Source organism: Aspergillus sydowii (genome assembly GCF_001890705.1).
Source record: "Aspergillus sydowii CBS 593.65 unplaced genomic scaffold ASPSYscaffold_18, whole genome shotgun sequence".
Classification (NCBI taxonomy): Eukaryota; Fungi; Ascomycota; class Eurotiomycetes; order Eurotiales; family Aspergillaceae; genus Aspergillus; species Aspergillus sydowii.
In genome coordinates this window covers 461302-477869 of record NW_024467876.1, presented here as the reverse complement: position 1 = coordinate 477869, position 16568 = coordinate 461302, and the positions used below count along the sequence as shown (strand labels likewise).

The 16568-nt window shown below is 52.5% G+C and overlaps 9 protein-coding genes across 9 annotated transcripts; 2 read left to right on the top strand and 7 right to left on the bottom strand.

The window, feature by feature from the left end:
* Positions 1 to 287: 287 nt before the first annotated feature.
* Positions 288 to 1340, top strand: ASPSYDRAFT_137520 (intradiol ring-cleavage dioxygenase; the record flags this gene model as incomplete). The annotated part of the gene is made up of 2 exons (XM_040840793.1): positions 288 to 1012; positions 1064 to 1340. 2 exons carry the CDS (start codon positions 288 to 290, stop codon positions 1338 to 1340), a joined length of 1002 nt encoding a protein of 333 aa, XP_040696749.1.
* A 312-nt stretch (positions 1341 to 1652) lies between these two features.
* On the bottom strand, positions 1653 to 2758 carry ASPSYDRAFT_163659 (non-structural maintenance of chromosomes element 1 family protein; the record flags this gene model as incomplete). The annotated part of the gene is made up of 3 exons (XM_040843186.1): positions 1653 to 1910; positions 1960 to 2573; positions 2629 to 2758. The coding sequence occupies 3 exons, from the start codon at positions 2756 to 2758 to the stop codon at positions 1653 to 1655; spliced, it is 1002 nt and encodes a 333-aa protein (XP_040696748.1).
* Positions 2759 to 2978: 220 nt separating this feature from the next.
* ASPSYDRAFT_51614 (zinc finger CCCH domain-containing RNA-binding protein) lies at positions 2979 to 3819 on the bottom strand. The gene is made up of 2 exons (XM_040848327.1): positions 3485 to 3819; positions 2979 to 3416 (listed from the first exon to the last, which is right to left on the bottom strand). The coding sequence occupies exons 1-2, from the start codon at positions 3783 to 3785 to the stop codon at positions 3088 to 3090; spliced, it is 630 nt and encodes a 209-aa protein (XP_040696747.1). The 5' UTR covers positions 3786 to 3819; the 3' UTR covers positions 2979 to 3087.
* Positions 3820 to 4364: 545 nt separating this feature from the next.
* ASPSYDRAFT_51612 (uncharacterized protein) lies at positions 4365 to 6856 on the bottom strand. Its single transcript, XM_040848326.1, has 2 exons — positions 6050 to 6856; positions 4365 to 6001 (listed from the first exon to the last, which is right to left on the bottom strand). The coding sequence occupies exons 1-2, from the start codon at positions 6354 to 6356 to the stop codon at positions 4563 to 4565; spliced, it is 1746 nt and encodes a 581-aa protein (XP_040696746.1). The 5' UTR covers positions 6357 to 6856; the 3' UTR covers positions 4365 to 4562.
* ASPSYDRAFT_51610 (putative C2H2 finger domain protein (Kin17)) lies at positions 6779 to 8418 on the bottom strand. Its single transcript, XM_040848325.1, has 4 exons — positions 8292 to 8418; positions 8145 to 8218; positions 7898 to 8078; positions 6779 to 7831 (listed from the first exon to the last, which is right to left on the bottom strand). The coding sequence occupies exons 1-4, from the start codon at positions 8343 to 8345 to the stop codon at positions 7139 to 7141; spliced, it is 1002 nt and encodes a 333-aa protein (XP_040696745.1). The 5' UTR covers positions 8346 to 8418; the 3' UTR covers positions 6779 to 7138.
* Positions 8403 to 11084, bottom strand: ASPSYDRAFT_51609 (putative chromatin remodeling complex subunit (Arp9)). Its single transcript, XM_040848324.1, has 3 exons — positions 10928 to 11084; positions 9426 to 10869; positions 8403 to 9374 (listed from the first exon to the last, which is right to left on the bottom strand). The coding sequence occupies exons 1-3, from the start codon at positions 10955 to 10957 to the stop codon at positions 8800 to 8802; spliced, it is 2049 nt and encodes a 682-aa protein (XP_040696744.1). The 5' UTR covers positions 10958 to 11084; the 3' UTR covers positions 8403 to 8799.
* A 216-nt stretch (positions 11085 to 11300) lies between these two features.
* Positions 11301 to 12250, bottom strand: nctB (negative cofactor 2 transcription regulator complex subunit NCB2). The gene is made up of 4 exons (XM_040848323.1): positions 12115 to 12250; positions 12028 to 12054; positions 11669 to 11922; positions 11301 to 11603 (listed from the first exon to the last, which is right to left on the bottom strand). The coding sequence occupies exons 1-4, from the start codon at positions 12134 to 12136 to the stop codon at positions 11481 to 11483; spliced, it is 426 nt and encodes a 141-aa protein (XP_040696743.1). The 5' UTR covers positions 12137 to 12250; the 3' UTR covers positions 11301 to 11480.
* A 633-nt stretch (positions 12251 to 12883) lies between these two features.
* ASPSYDRAFT_37025 (SDR family oxidoreductase) lies at positions 12884 to 13759 on the bottom strand (the record flags this gene model as incomplete). The annotated part of the gene is made up of 3 exons (XM_040845494.1): positions 12884 to 12920; positions 12967 to 13651; positions 13720 to 13759. The coding sequence occupies 3 exons, from the start codon at positions 13757 to 13759 to the stop codon at positions 12884 to 12886; spliced, it is 762 nt and encodes a 253-aa protein (XP_040696742.1).
* A 668-nt stretch (positions 13760 to 14427) lies between these two features.
* ASPSYDRAFT_563084 (NAD(P)/FAD-dependent oxidoreductase) lies at positions 14428 to 16013 on the top strand. Its single transcript, XM_040849191.1, has 2 exons — positions 14428 to 15007; positions 15058 to 16013. The coding sequence occupies exons 1-2, from the start codon at positions 14559 to 14561 to the stop codon at positions 15899 to 15901; spliced, it is 1293 nt and encodes a 430-aa protein (XP_040696741.1). The 5' UTR covers positions 14428 to 14558; the 3' UTR covers positions 15902 to 16013.
* Positions 16014 to 16568: the final 555 nt, after the last annotated feature.

Sequence of the window (16568 nt, the reverse complement as noted above, 5' to 3'; positions counted from 1 at the left end):
AGTACTCCCATCATGAGAGTGGCATTAATAATTCTGCGGAATGGGACCGGCCTTCTCCACCGTTCGGTGATCACTTCTCCACGTGGGGTTCATTATATAGTGCTCTCAGCTGCGGCGTTACACAGTCGTACACACAATATTGCCTGGTCGTTATGTGGGGCCCAGAGCAGCAAGAAACAGCCTTCCCCTCGGTCAGGAGTTCTTAAAAACAACATCCCATTGCCAGGTTAAACACCTCTTAATATTCGTTGCCTAACCCCCAGGTGTCTACAGCACCAACAAGCAAAATGCCACCAACAACACCCCCCTCAACCCTCCCACCCATGAAAGACCTCACTACCGAAAACATCACCGAGAACGTCCACATCGTGAACAGCCAATGCACCGACCCGCGCCTGCGCTACCTCCTACACAGAATCGTAACGCACCTCCATGAATTCTGCCTCGAAACCCGCCTCAGCACTGAAGAATGGGGTGCCGGCGTGAAATTCCTCACAGAGATCGGGCAGATAAGCGACGACCTGCGGCATGAGATGATCCTCCTCTCCGATACACTTGGTGTGTCGAGTCTTGTTGATTCGATTAACCACCCGCGGAAACCGCCGGCAACGGAGGGGACGGTGCTGGGGCCGTTCCATACGCATGATGCCGAGGATATGAGCCACGGCGCGGTATTGCATTCGGACCCCGATGCGACGAGGTTGCTTGTGCTGGCTAGTATTAAGGACATTGATGGGAATCCTGTGGATGGGGTGAAGGTTGATGTGTGGGAAGGGGATTCGAAGGGCTTCTATGACGTGCAGAATCCGAATCGGGCGGGGCCTGATGGGCGCGGTGTGTTGAGGTCGGATGAGAATGGGGAGTTCTTTTTCCAGGCTATTGTGCCAGTGCCATATCCGATTCCGATGGATGGGCCTGTGGGGAAGATGTTGGTTGCCCTGGGGAGACATCCGAATCGGCCGGGGCATGTGCATTTTATGCTGGATAAGCCGGGGTATGATCTTTTGATAACGTGAGTTTCCAGATACGCGGATGGGTTTGATTGTGGATGCTAATTAGTTAGGGCGCTCTATCCCCGTGGAGACCCATACGAGACGTCCGATCCAGTGTTTGGTGTGAAGGAGTCGCTGGTCGTTGATTTGACGACAGTTGAGGATGAGGAGATGGCGAAGAAGTACGGGGTCAAGGTCGGCACGAAGCTGCTGAAGCATGACTTTGTGCTGTTGACCGAGCAGCAGGCCCGCGAATTGCGGAAGAAGAACGCTATTGAGGCGATGGAAAAGCAGGGCAGGAAGGTGGTCTTTCATAATGATCTGCCTATTCCAGCAGAGAGCAGTTGATCCATTTTGATAATGATATTCCCGCGGAGACAGTCTCCTGGCAGGACTAGTCTGTCTGCATACATTTCAGTCACCAGTCGCAGTGTCCAGCTGCATCTTAATGCAGGTAAATGCTCGCCGTGGGTGACGAAGACTAGCTTCTGGACCAGCTTCAGCCGGTCGCGTGAAATTCAAGCGCAACGCCGAGCTGGTACTATCTGACGACGCGATTGTTTGGAGACCCCAGTGGGCAGAGGCTGGCCATATATAAGCCGCAGACACCTATACAGATCCGTTGCATAGTCAATAGACTCGCATAGATACCCGTCAAGCTCAATCGCTAAGCTCCTCATCCATATCTCCGTCTGTAGCCTGCGACACCTGCGTGCTTGGTTCGACCATGCTCGGACGAGCACCACCGCTCCGTCTATTCTGACCCGCCTTGATGATCGCGCGCTCCCCGACAAACTTATCTCCTGGCCATGGCGCTCTGCACACCGGACACTGCTCCGCCTTCTGCACCCGGAAGAAATTGCGCATACAGTGATCGTGTAACCGGCCTAGACACTCACGATTTCCACAGCGTTGACCCTGTTTAGTTAGCCTAGCACTCCACCATCAACAAGGACAGTCAACTTACAACCGTAATAATATCTCTGCACGCCGCACAGAACTTGATCTTATTAATCCTCCTCCCCTCCTCATTCTCATCATTATACGTCGCAACAAGCCAACCCCGTAGTTCCATCAATCCCCGTGGACTCAGCGTATAGAGCCCTTTCCTACTCTTCTCAAACCACCCATCCTCAACAAGCTGCTTCAACACCGTCTCCGCCTGCGTCATGCTCAGCGGCTGCGCAGCCCCACCCTGAGTAGCCTGCGTCGCCGAGCCGGACTCACGCCGGTTCTCACCACTCACTTTCGACTGTTGTATTGCCTCAATCGAGTTGACCGCCATCACCTCCGCGATCCGGGTATTATTCGCCTCGAACATCCGGTCTAGAATGCGCTTCACGAATGAAATCTCATCGGCTGTGTACGTTGTCGCGAGCTGGGTCAGGCCGTCGCTGGTGGTGTTCACGAGGGCGTAAACGCGCTCCGGTGCGATGGTTTCGCCGAAGGGGTCGTCGACTTGGAGCTGAGGGAGTGTGCTTCTGATTTCGAGATCGAAGGGTGAAATCGCGGAGTTGGCAGCGGCGACGAATGTGGAGAGGTCGTCTTCTGTGATGTCGTCTTCAGAGACGGTCTCACCTCCTGTTTGGATATGGTTAGCAAAGCTCAGAATGATGTATCCTTTTGACAGATGTACCGTGGACTGAGAGAATGGCCGCAAGGAGGGGTTTTGATTCCTCGTAGGTTAGTGTTGAGCGGGCCATCAAGGCCTGGAGGAAGGCCCTGTTGCTATCATCGTAGGTCTGTCTTTGCGTGCCGTTCGCCATTGCAGTTTTAAAACTGGGAAATTTAATTCAGGCGGATCCGACATCAATTTGCAAAATGGGAGCGGAGTTGTATCTGGAAGACTTTCTTTGTCGGACGCGACGGACGCGCCCCGGAGCAGATGCCAAGACCTGCCATTTATCTCCCAATCGGGATGGGTTCACCTGCTTGCACCAAGTACTATTACTATTACAGTTTATTAGATACTACTTTTGAGGATAGGGAAGATGGAAGATATTGCAATGCCATTACTAGGAAAGCTTTGATATCATAACTAAAAGTACAAACAGCAATCTCCCAACGCCCCGTATGTAACACAATCATCAGATGCCTAATATCTCCGCCGTGTAGGCTCGGGGCTCGGACTGCGACTCACACTCCGCGCATCGCGGCCACGCTCCTTCAACCACTTCTTCGTGCTGAGGCGAAGCTCCCGGTCCAGCTCATTGCTGGGGTCCTTCCGGTGAATGAAGTTGCAAAACCCGCCGCGAACACACCCCTCGCCACTATTTAGACGACAGCACGCTTCTCGGAAATCGGTAACCGGTGATAATTCGCAATATATTGGTCGCGCGGCGTACCATCGGGAGTTCAGCGTATCGCACGCTGCCTGTGCGTCTTCTTCGTACTTGAATCGGGCGTAGACGTTCCCGATGAGGTCTGCGATAAAGAAAGCAAAATTAGCTTCGGCGAAGACAAGCGCAGGTAAAAGGGAGGCAAAGACTTACGGTCATTATTGTTGTCGCACACTACTAGCTCCTCCAGCTCGCCGTACTTGCACATTTCACACCAGACATCCTCGTAGAACGCATCGAAGTGGTTCTGCAGCTGGCTGGGGTTCATCTTGCTCTTGGGGTCGTACGCGGGATTTTGGTACATGTTCGGCATGAGAATTGTCTGCGAATATGAGGGCTTGACATGTTTGCGCGAGCAGCGGTCACCGTGTCTGCAGGCGCCGATCTTGTAGTAGAAGGAGCAGTTGACTTTGTCTTGCTCGGTTCCGAAGATAGAGGCGAGGTAGTTGGCCATTGTCGGGAGGGCGCGATCAAGAAGCGCGTAAGAGTGTGCGACTAAGAAGGTAATGCGGAGTTGAAGGAGGAGAGAATCAGGACCGTCGCGACGAGAGGTGTGGTGGCGAGGATGCAGATGGCTTGCTGTGGCTTCAAGATCCCCAGCTCCAACTGAAGATTCTGGCCAGCTCGCGGAGTGCTGACTAAGTTACGGCCTGAGGCAGAACCTTCCAGCATCAACCACAACCCCAGCATAACCATCCATTCATAACTGCGTTTACATTGTGAATGTAAGATCTCATTATAAACTCATTTGTTGTTGTTATTTCCCTTTTTCCAGGGCTATTGTTTTGCTCAATGTCGTCATGGCTTGCGGTCCCTCTCAAGAGCAATTATATATACTTTAAACCCTATACGCAAGGCGACGGTAGCAGCGATACCACACGCTATGAGTTGGGAGTTTGCAGCTTTCTGCTTCGTTACTAAACGAAATTCACTGAAGTATTATCGTGCGTGTGTCTTCAAAAATTTCTCAGACGGTGGTCTCAGCAATTTGTATTCAGGGTTTACAGCTTACTCTAATGATTCGTGAAGATATTTAGAGTCCCTTGGATAACCAGTTAAATGTAAACAATCGACACGAAATAGTGTCTATTTTCTATTTTACTCTCATACATACGGACATACAGAGTCAAATTTTACCCATAACTGGAAGAATTGAGTTCACCGTATACTACCAGTTACGAGTGGTACTCACTTGTCTCGACTATCCCTACCCGAGTAGCTTGTTGAGCTCCTAGTGGTTATAGTGAGCCCTGCACTTGCCTGGTCTGCGGGTAGGAGTGGCAGTGGCAGCTTCTCCGGTAGTAGTAGTCTCAACTGACTCGCCGGTAGCATCAGCTCCAGTGGGCAGGCTAACTTCACCATCGGTGGCAGTCTCAGTGCTGACGCCAGTAGTCTGCGCAGCAACTTGCGTGTTCCCAGCGCCGGAAGCAGGTACAGAGACATCATCAGACGCACTCGCAGTCGCAGAAGCTAATCCAGATCCAGATGCACTCGCAGTAGCCGAGCCAGAGCTACCTCCCGATCCATTCAGCCCAATACAGGCAAAGCTGATCTTCTTCGTGGTGTCAGTCGACTGTCCACCATATCCACCAACGGTGTCAGTCAAATCCCACTCCATGCTCACGTACGGCCAGCAGATCCGGTCTCCGATATTCACGAGGTCACCAGCGACGTAGATGTCAGAGCTGTTGAGAGCAGTTCCCACAGCCTTGCCATTCTTGTCGATCTGCTGGAAGTACGTTCCGGAGAACGGACCCTTGCAGCCCATGGCAATGAACTCATCGCAGGTCGGGTCGTCAATTTGCTCCCAGGTCAGCAGGGCGTTGTCGGCACCGAACGCGGCAACGCGGACGTTAGAATGATCAGCCTCCCCCTCGGTGACCCAGGTAATCTGGCTATCGCCGTCCTGGGCACCGACTTCAGAAGTGGCCTGCTTCCCGACGAGCGTGTTCTTGTCAGAGAAGAGAGCGACGGCAACGTTGCGGTTCTCATTGCGGGGAAGGACATGCGTGTATCCAGCACCCATCCACTCGTTCTCAGTGACGTCGATGGCGCCGCGAGAGGGCCACGCGAAGATGTACCGCGAGCTATCGCCAAACTTGACGAGGGCGCTGTAACTGCCGCCCATACCGCCCATGGGTTCACCGGAGGCACCGTTGGTGGTGTTCTCGTTGGAGATCTTGACGCCCTCGGTTGTCATTCCTTGTCCCTTGGTGTTGAGCCAGATGGCACCCTGATCTTCGGCGCAGATACTGGCGAAGGGGGCCTCGGAGGCCTCTTCGAACGCGATACCTGTGTTGTGGCTGCATCCCCAGGTGCTGGTTGCACCGGAGATGGTCTGGAGTTTACCGGCATCGTTGACGTATTGAATGCTGTCGCCGTAGTGGCCGGAGGCAGAGCCAGAGTAGGCTGTCACGACGAAGTATGCACCGTAGAGATTGGCGTCCGCGGAGTAAACGAGGTCACCATTCATATCTGGAGAGGCCAGGGAGCCGTCGGCTGATTCGACGTCTGGGCCGCCTAGCCAGGTCTTCCAGGTTTGCTCGCCGTTGGTGTAGCGGTAGAGGACAGCGACGGGGGTGTTGTCAGGTGGTGCATTGGAGGTTCCGGAGGGCATGGCCTCGTTGGTGAGGAGGGCGAAGCCGTCATTGTGGGCAACCAGACCGCCAGCTATAGTTGTTAGCCTCTTCTACATCCACTCGATAGCGACGTGAATACCTTCTTTTCCGCCTGTCACGGTAACAGTAGATCCCACTGCCTTGAACGTGCTAGGGTCAACCTTCTGGACGTGGACGTCCGTCTCGCTCGAGTCCAGATAGGCAAGGTACGCCGACTCCCCATCGGGAGAGACGGCGAACGGGGTACGTCGGTGATGAGCATACCCAGTCCAGTAGGCTGCCTCAACGGGGTTGAATGAAGAGGTGAGTTCGAGCGAGCCAACATAGGTCTCAAGGAGCGACTCATCTAGGGCAGCGGTGACGCTCTGCGCCGCAGCAAGCACGGCTCCTAGGAGAAAGATCTTCATATTTACGATTAATGAATGAAAGTAACTATCGACCAGCGATACGAACTAAAAAGACAACAAAAAGAGTGACGAGTTGGCTGATCTCCCAGACTGCAATGCAGATCACGGATGGGTATATCGCGAATATATCGTGCACCGCTTGTAGGGCGAAAGGGGAATGGGACCATGCATATTGCGCCAAGGGTCTAGGCTTGTTGAGTCTGCAGGATCCGAATCTTTCCCGGCCCTCAAACAAGGCTGTCTGGGATAGAAACTGCAAAATGAAGACAGGCCCCTAGTTTGGTGGGACTGTTTCACCAGTGAGCTGGGACCGCCTCATAAAAGTGGCTCTCCAGCTTTGCTAAGCGGAATCTCAGGAGCAGAGCTGAGTCTGGGCAACCAATATTTTAATCAAGCTAAAACAGATGTATGAGTGCGAGGGACATGGAATTATTGCTGTGAAGCGGGGCTAATTTGGGAGGGCGCCAAGCTGTCAAATCGAACCAGGTAGCTTATTTGAGGCTATTCCTAAGTCTCTATTTAGATATACGAACGAAGATTTCAGACGATGAGCATACCAGAGCTGTCCTGACGCTCGACGTTCGCTCTCTTTATTAGAGTACGAGTCGTCACAAGCTTGTGCTGCCTATAGTGGGCGTCCCGATTGCCAGGCAGTAAATAATACTCTCGGAAGATTCTAGCCCTGTCTCGACCGTAGTTGGATTTGTTAGGGACCTGCCCGGCGGGGGTTAAGGGCTCCGTTAGAGGACCCCTGAAAAGAAGGTGGATTTCACGCTGTCTCTTCATGACACCTTCGGCCGCTTGGGGTTCGGCATCCCTCCACCGCCCAAGCGCTTCCGCTGCATGGCCTCCATTTCTTGTTTCATTATTCGCTCCTGCTCTGTCATTTTCTTCGGCTGGGGCATGACAGATCCCTTCTTCCCGGCCAGCGGGTTCTTCTTCGCTGCGGATGCGAACACGTTCTTGGGCTTGCCATTACCACCTCCTAACGACATAGACACCTTCGGCGCAGTTTGAGGAGCTTGCGTCGGCGCAGGAGAAGCGGCCGCTGATGAGTCCTCCGGCGTTGATGAAGAAGGGTCTTTCTCCTTCTCCTCGGGCGATTGTGTCTGCGACTGTTCGGCAGCAGGTGACGTAGGCTTCGCACCAAATCCAATATTCAGCTTCACCTTCTCTCCCTCCTTGCGCTGCAAATTCCTTGCCTCGGGATCGATATCGTCCTCCTTCTCCTTCTCATTCACCCGCGCACGTTCAACCTGCTCCTGGATCAAGCGCTGCTCCCGCTCCTCATCTCCGCGATCTTGCCGTTCCTTCTTCATGATTGCCTCCCGTCGCCGCATCGCATCCGGACTCCGATCGATATATGAAACGAAAAGGCCCTTTTCCGTCTCCTCAACATGGCACAGACCCTCGCGGCCAAGATGCGCCGCAAACTGGCTAAGACTTTTCCACTTCGTCGCGTTCATGTGAATGTGCTAATGAAACATCAGTCAGTATCATCCTTCTCCATATAAGCCAAAATAAATGGGAACTCGACTCACTTCCTTATCAGCAATAACCTGCTGGTAGAACTGGTTGATATGCACCTTCTTCTCGCCGTGCGTAGACTTCAACAAATCTAAGAAATTCTTAATGAACTGCTTGCTGTAGTCCTCGATATACCGCTTCGGGTCCTCGCCGATGAGCAGAACCTGTCGGACGTGGCTTTCGCTTTGAACGTGGCTATTACAAATAACGTCAGTACTCAGTTCTGACTGTTCGTAAACCAACCGGAATGATGAGACTCACCATTTGAACCCGTTTTCGTCGCGCATCTGGCGCTCACATGCTTGACAGTACCATCGTAGCCGACCTAAGCCTTTCTGGATAATTCTTAGCATTTGATCTTGATCTTATCGCCGGAATCGATTGGATGGGACTTCGCAGGGGACATACGGCTTTCATCTTATTGCTGAGAGCTTTGGTGCTCCCCGCTTCAGCGCGCGGCATCTTGGAGGATAGGATATGTCTATTCCGTCTAGAAATTCAAAGGTGTCTTGTTCAAGGCGATCGAGTTGTCGGGGAAGAAGTCGGTGGCGGAGATGGAGAGAGAGATAACCCGCTTATCTAAGTTTGGTCACGTGATTATTTCCTTTTTCGTAACAAGCTAATAAAAGTGACAAAAGATGCATTACAAGCAAGTCCTAGATCATTAATAAAGCTTGCATAGAAATATCTACTGTATTAAACCAAACTCCACCTACCATACCAGCATCCTAAGGTTGCTTTTTCTGGAGAATAACGAAAACGACGCCCCGTAGAATACACAACAGTACTGAAAGATCAAGCACAGGCAAGATGACAAGTACCAATTCTAGCGTGAAATAATCATATACGGCCGATAAATCCATACCGAGATAGTGAATTTTGGATGTGCTATCAAACCGTGTCGTGGCTAGCGAACTCACATAACATACTCATGAATCGCCGACGGCCCGTTCTCGTTATACTCGACACGGCTCATGAAGCCCTTGCTGATGCCCTGGTCGATGACAAAGACAACCTTGGATGCGACTTGCGCGCCGAGGAAGAAAGCCTCTTCCATGCCGTGGTGACCGCCGGTGGCAGCAGGGCCGGGAGGACCGTTGAGACCGGGATTGTTCTGCGTAGAAGCGTTGGTGGCAGTCTGCTCTTTCCACTCGGGGAAGTACTCGGGTGGCCGTACGATCTTGACGGAGGTCGGGGTCTGCGAATGGCCGGTGGAGCGGTGGTGAGACAAGGTCGGGTCCATCAACGGCGTTCCTGGCGGCATGCCGGCGGCGGCGGGGTTGTTGGAGTGGGTGGCAGCGACGAGAAGAGGATTTACACCACCGCCTTGGTTGTGCATTGGGCCGGGAAGGCCTTGAGGTGCAGGAGTGTTCGTTCCGCCGGTGGGAAGGGGTGTGGAGAAATTGGAGGGGATTTCCGAGGTGAAGATGGTGCCGGATGGCGAGAGAACGAACTTTTGAGTGATTGTGCTGATCAGGGCTTGGGTGAAGCCTGTAAAACGTTAGTGGATGAGACGGTAATAGTAAAAGTGGATGTACTAACCCTTGACCTTGCTACCATTACCAACGACGATCAGCGAATCCCAGAGTTCACTACGCTTGGTGGCATCGGGGACAGCGAGAATGGTGTGGTGTATCTGTGTCGCGATATCCTCAAGGAGACCGCTGGACAATCTGTCGCCTGTCTTTTGCTTTGGCGTGGCAGCGAGGAAGCGTTCAACTCCGACTTCAATATCTCTTGTCTGGCGGATGAAGCGTCCCGGGCCGCTGGGCGCGTCCTTCTCTGGCTCTAACTTAACAAATTCCTGAAACTGGAATGTAGCCTTTTCTTTCTTGGAATTAGGAAGGCGAACAGGCTTAGCATTCGGATCCGCGCCCTTCTTCACGGTTCCCTTCTCCTTCTCCCGAGCAGCAAGGTATTCGCTGGTGTTGCCGCCGCTGACAATGGCCGCTACATCCAGAACCTCCTCATCTTCTTCATTCTCCGCAGTACCGTTCTGGCTTTTCGGTTGCTGGTTCTCCCCCGAAGCTCCAGGCTGTGTCGTAGGGTCAGGGGCTGGTTGGCTTCCTTCTTGGTGTGCGGTAGCCGCGGCGCCCGGTAGAGGCGTTCCTGCAGGTAGAAGCTCGGTAATGTTGCTCCGCTTCAACTGTTCACAGATCTCCCTGGTGAATCCCTTCGGACCCAGCAGCTCCTGAAGCCGGTCGGTCAAGTAGTCACCACCACATCCTTCCAATGCGATACCTCTACCGTGCTCGTTGACTAGGAAATCCGTAACCGCGGTGACATCGACCTTGTCCTTCCCAACATCGACAACCGTTGCAGTCCCCGTGCCATAACCATAGCAAACTGCGACCGCAGAATCCATAAGACAAAACGCAGGCGTCTTGAACTTTTCAAAAACAAACTGCGTTATCGCCTCCCTGTCGCGCAGCGACCAAGCCGGCTCAGCGATAAGCATGATGGGTGTATGAAACGGGGGACTGAGCGTATTGTGAACATGCGTCAGGAGAGCAAAGAAACACCCCCAATCAACAATACGCCCGTTCTCCATAGGGAAAATGGCCCCCTCCTCAGACGCAACGTCTTCCTCGTAGAAAATCTCCTCCACCGTCTGGCCATCCCCGTTCTCTTCGTTTTCACCTTCCTTCGCCTCGCCCTCTGCCGCGTTCTCGCCGTTCTCGGCCTTTGGCTCGCCGGTGCTCTCAGGCTTCGGCGCGTCGGTGTTCTCCGTCCCTTCTTGCGTGGCCGGTTGCTGTGGCTGCTGGTCGGCTTCCTTCATCTCCACGTCCTCCTTCTCCTTCGGTGCGGGTGTGTCCTGCCCATTGGATATTTTCACCTCCTGTCGCCTCTCGCGAATCTTGTGCGGTTCATATTCGCCCTTCTTCTCAGCGGGGAACATTCGCGAGGGGAAACGATACCGGGCCGGGGTGAAGGACTCTGGGAGGCCCAGTTGCGCCAGGGTCACTTGCGATCCTGGCGCAATTATCTATCAATTAATTAGCAAACTTTTCATGCAATAATAGGCTATCGTGTAAGGGGCGTACCAGAATATGCTCATCCTTGAATGGCGGCATTCTTGCGCTGGGGGACGATGCGTGATGGAGGCTCTTGGAGGTTCCGCGGTGTTTGCTGCGACCTTGCGCGCTGAGGTTGGGCGGGGCCAGATCCGGTTAGCGCATTTCGGCTCCAGACACGATCGATCGAAACTCGCTGCACTGGAGCTTTAAGCAATTTTGATGTTGTTTGTTATTTGCAGCTGGAGAGAAGTAACTAAATAATAATATTGTTATGAAATAATATCCTTGCGTTGTGGTTGTTTGGTCTGCTGCGAAAACTCTAGGCCAGAACAATATATATTTCCACCGCAGATCTCACTGAGGGCATTCCACCTACGGAAATTCATGTGAACAGAATAAGACCATACGCGTTGTATTATGATATATATAGTTTAAAGGTCAACCAGAGCTGATATTCCCTTGATATAAAATAAAGTGAAACCCCTCTAACTCCACGGCCCAGTATAAACTCCAAATCATTCGCTCTATGACCAGCACGAGTCCATCATAATCCACTCTCAGGCATAGATAGATCCGACTTTTACTCAGCAGAATGATACTTCTCCGTCGCAGAGCGGAATAACTCCTGCTGCTGCCGGAGCAGTTCCTCCTCCGATAACCCGCTCTGCTCCATCTTGCTCTGCTTCTTTTCCCGCGACTGCAACTCATTAGTCCCGGTATTACCACACGTCATGTCAAGATCCAGGGGCGGACAGGCCGTACCTTCAACTGCTCCTTATGTTCCTCCGCGACGGCAAGGACATCCTGGATGTAATCGCCGAAACCAAGATCACGCAGAGCCCGCTCCACGTGTTCACAGGCGATAGTCTTCTTCGCTTCCTTTTCGCTGATGTCGTTGGCTTCAGAGGAGATCAGGGTGATGAACTCGACGCAGCATTCCATGAGGAGATCGCGCGCGTCTTTAGAGAAGGACTGCCCGGAGGACGGCGGGAGGATCTCTGTGATGATTTTCTGGACCGTCGCTGGGCTAGTTAGATTGGACTCTATTGCTGCAGGAGGAATCGCGAGTATGTCTCATATAAAGACACTAGAATACGCCGAGGAGCATAATAAGCGATCATACACACCTTTGGGAAGCGACAGGTCGTCGTTTGCTATCACCGCGTTAGCTCTTGGATGCGCCTAGAATGCGCGAGAGTGTGATTACAACTTACAGCTGAATTCGCGATCTGACATTGTGGAGTTGTGTTGTTGGTATAGTTGACTGGTGAGGATATACCAGAGCTTGAGAACCGCGACAAGTGTATCTATCCAGGCTATCTCGGTGGTCCGTGAGCCTCGACCGAGCTCATCGCGAATAAATATGGATGCGACTCGACGCGGAACGGAACAACCAGGCGGCAGAATCCGACCGCCCCCGCAACCTTTTCTTCGGCTGCGATTTTTTTCGTGTCTGTTTTCCTTCACATCCCAAACATGGATTCTCAATGCAATGTTTCCATGCTTCAATGTGGACGAACTGCGACAAAATGTTCTTGACTAACTGATATGGTACGTTTAATCGACTATTTACTTGTTCCCTTTACATGATGAACATCGTTGTCGCCCCTATCAGACCATCTATGGTGACGTACACTGTCCAAGCCAAACGGACCACTGAAATATCAATTCTTCACATTTTGCATCACTCAGCACTTGTGTGACCAATGCTGACTGTTTGAAGAATCTAGGATCTCAGCAACAAAACAACCCTGACGCGAGTACAACTTTGTAATCAAGGTACGACAGCGGAAATTTTCTTTTTCTTTCATAATTTTGTGATGAACAAACTACATTCCATGCTAAGTATGAAGATGCGCTGCATCTGATGCTTAAGAAATGTACCTGCTTTTCATCTTTCGGCTGATCAATTCAATTGTTTTGCTATGCTGTTCTATGGCTTCGTGTCGAGTCACTGCTGACTCTTCTATATAGTAGACTGTATTACGCCTGGTAGGCCTCGAGTTGTTGGTCATTCCACCTTGTCCGTTAGCAATAGAGCAAAAAATGCAGAATAGAGCACTTACGAAAGAAACTTTCCGCTTAACTCCTTTGGCGCGTCCAGCACCAACTTGGCCATCACATGGCCCGGCTGCTCAGGCTTCAGCAACTTCCCCTCCTTATGCACCGTCGTAAACTTAGAATGCACCTGCGGCTCCAATGTCGTCGCATGGTCCTCCCTCAACTCCCTCTGCATCTCCGTATCCACCATCCCCGGCCGGATAGAAACACTCACAACATCAGGCTCTTCCTCCCCAAGACTCAAAGCCAGATGATTCATCGCAGCCTTCGTAGACCCGTAAAGTCCCCAGCCACGATACGCAGAGACACTCGCACCCGAACTCGTAAACACAATGCGACCCTTACTCTCCCTCAACGCCGGCAACGCCGCCGTGATAAACGACACCAGACTGAAGAAATTCACCTCATACCCCTTCTTCCACTCCTCAATATCCGCGGCCGCAATCTTCCCCACCTGGCCCAGGATCCCGTGGTTCAGGACCAACCCGTCCAACCGCCCAAAGGTCTTGACGGCCAGTTCGACGGCTTTCTCTGCGAGACTGAAGTCCGCCAGATCCCCATTTAGTACGGCGACTTGGTTGCTGTATTCGGATTTCAGGGCTTGGAGGGGCTCGATGCTTCGTGCGACGACGACGACGTTGTGGTTTTGAGGGGCGGAGAGGAGGTATTTTGAGATAGCGAGGCCGATGCCTGGTTTTTTGTTAGTGGTGTGTTGGAGGCTGAAGAGGGGTTGGGGTTGGGTTTGGGGAGGGAAGGACCTCTGGAAGCTCCAGTGACGATGATAGTTTTGGGTGCCATTGCGATTCGATCTGGTTGTCTTGATGAAGTGGAGGGAAGATGTGTGGTAGAGTTGGAACTTGGGGAGTTTGGTGTTGCGGGAGAAAAGTCGGGATGATGTAACTGGCTGTGGGGTGGCACATCGACCAGGACCTAGAGGGTTAGCTATATGAACATGGACGATACAAAAGTATAGAGTAATTTTAGATAATTCATATCCTGTAAATCAAATTGCGCAATTGGACGGTGACCATGGAACTGGTATGTTATCGTGCCTTTTACCCCTCCTGCCCCGCGCTTGCTCTGGACAGCCCGTAGATGGCGGATATGGAGACAGCCAGAGTATTGAGATCTCTTATTTGCCGTGTGTAAAATGCGCTTGCAAAATCACTAATTATCAAATTGATAATTGAACATCTGCTCAAATATGGCGACGAGCTTGACACAATCCCTTTAATTAGATCAGCTCTGCTGGAAGAATATATTGAGCAATTAAGACGACAATATGTATACGTATAAGTGATCCAGCCCACTCTTAAGTTATTGACTATGTTCATTAATATTTGATACTGGTATGTGGCGTTTACTTCAAGGTGCTGTCATCTGTCGGAACCAGTGAATATTCCGGCGGGAACAGTTTCCCGCAACCTCTTTTCCAGTTAAAACATCAGCAGAGAGTCCAAACTCCAAAGGCAAGTGAACCTGCAGAATTCAATCGGAGATCAACCAGAGCTCGACTTTTATCCCTATCATCCTGCAGATATATAAACGCGCGCCTGTTGGGGGAATTCCGGGAGTATTCAACGTAAACTACCACAAAATGTCCACTGTGATCCTCGGCGGGGGCATAATCGGCGCTTCAATCGCCTACTATCTCTCCGAGCAGCAACCAGGCCAGGATATCCATATCATCGAATCCTCCTCAACGCTGTTCAGCTCTGCATCCGGCTATGCGGCAGGCTTCCTAGCGAAGGATTGGTTCGAGCCGTCTCTTCTCCCGCTCGGCGGATACTCGTTCGCCGAACATGAGGCCCTTTCGGCGAAGTACGCCGGCGACAAGAAGTGGGGGTTTATGAAGGGGACGGCGCTGAGTCTCGGGTCTCGGAGTACGGATGCGAGTTCTGACAGTGATGACTGGTTACGCACTGGGACGAGTCGTGCAGAGACGGCGACGAGTCAACCTGTACTGGCTGAAGGGCCGGAGTGGTTAACCACGCAGAAGGGGACGGCTGCTGAGAGGATCAGCGAGGGGGATAGCGTTGCGCAGGTGTACGCCCACACCCCGATATAGTAAAGAAAGAGAAGCTGATGAGACCCAGCGACCCCGTCCGTCTTTCGCAGTTCCTACTAGACAGGAGTCTCCTCCGAGGCGTGAAACTCCACCAGCAAAGCACAGCTACGTCCCTCATCACCGACTCAACCGGCACAATAACAGCCGTGAGGATACTCAACCTTAATACAAAGGCTGAAGGAACAATCAAATGTACGAACCTCGTTCTTGCCGCAGGCGCCTGGACCCCACGCGTCTTCCAATCTCTCTTCCCAGCATCAAACGCAACATTCCCAATCTATCCACTGGCAGGGTACTCCCTCCTCGTCCGCTCACCGCGGTACACACCAGCCCACGAGCGCAAGGTAAACAACCGTAGCCACGCAGTCTTTACAACACACCCGCCGTCTTGCGGCTTCAGCCCAGAACTGTTTTCGCGCCAGGGAAGCGAGATCTACATCGCGGGTTTAAACAGCGGCGAAATCCCCGTTCAAGAGTGCGTCGAGGATATAAAGTCCTTTTTTGAGCAGAGCGAAGTCGAGAAATTAAAAGCCGTCGCTGTCCGACTCATGGGTAGGTTACCGGACGGAACAACTGAGTCAACAAATGAAACGCCTAATGTGGACGACCTTGAGATCCTCCGTGAGGGTCTGTGTTTTAGACCTGTTGCGGAGCGCGGCGTGCCGTTTGTTGGGAGGGTCGATGATGCTGCTCTTGGGGTTGATTTGAGGCCGAGTAGGAATGGAGGTGTCTTTGTAGCCGCAGGTCATGGGCCTTGGGGCATTTCGCTTGCTCCTGGGACTGGGAAGGCTGTTGCAGATTTGATTCGGGGTGTGAGGCCGGCCGTTGATATTACTGGGTTGGACGTGGGGCTTACGAAGGCGACGCTGTAGGTGCGGGCATTCTGCTCCTGTATACGGAGTAATGTATAGTAGAAATCTTGATTCGGACAACATTTGATGTGATTGGTCTATAGCGACGATTCCGTGTCCATGTGGCAAGTGGCCAATCAGGCGCACGACGATAAGTGGCGCTCGTCCCGTGAATTTGCGGGCGGTGTGAAGATTCTTCTCGCCGCCGAGTCGGACGCGTTCCTGCGACTCGCTGGGAGGCACTGATGGGCCTGGCACGTCCAATGAAAAGCCCCTTCTTGCGCTTGCCGAGCAGTCGGCAACAGCACCGGCCTCTTACCAATGAGGACTGCCTGGCTTACGGTCACTGGCGTCGCTGCTGGGCCTCGGAAGTAGAACTTTGGGTGCTCATTGGAGCCTGACTCGCCTCTATCCCAGTCCTGGTTGCAATTACCTAACGCCCAGACGCCCGTCTGTGTCGGCCTTGTATAGCCACGATGAGTGGAAGAGATCGCATATGTGGACCCAGAACCGCCACCATTTTTTTTCTTGTTGTTCTGGTCATTTCCGCAAGGAGACGGCGGCCTTGCTCCGGCTGCCAGGCTACTTAAGGCTCAGGCGGGGGACGGCGCCCCTGTTGGAATATCCTCCCTAGGAAACACTGCCATCCCCCTTTCCTTCCTGTCGTGTGCTCTATATCACCTTGTCT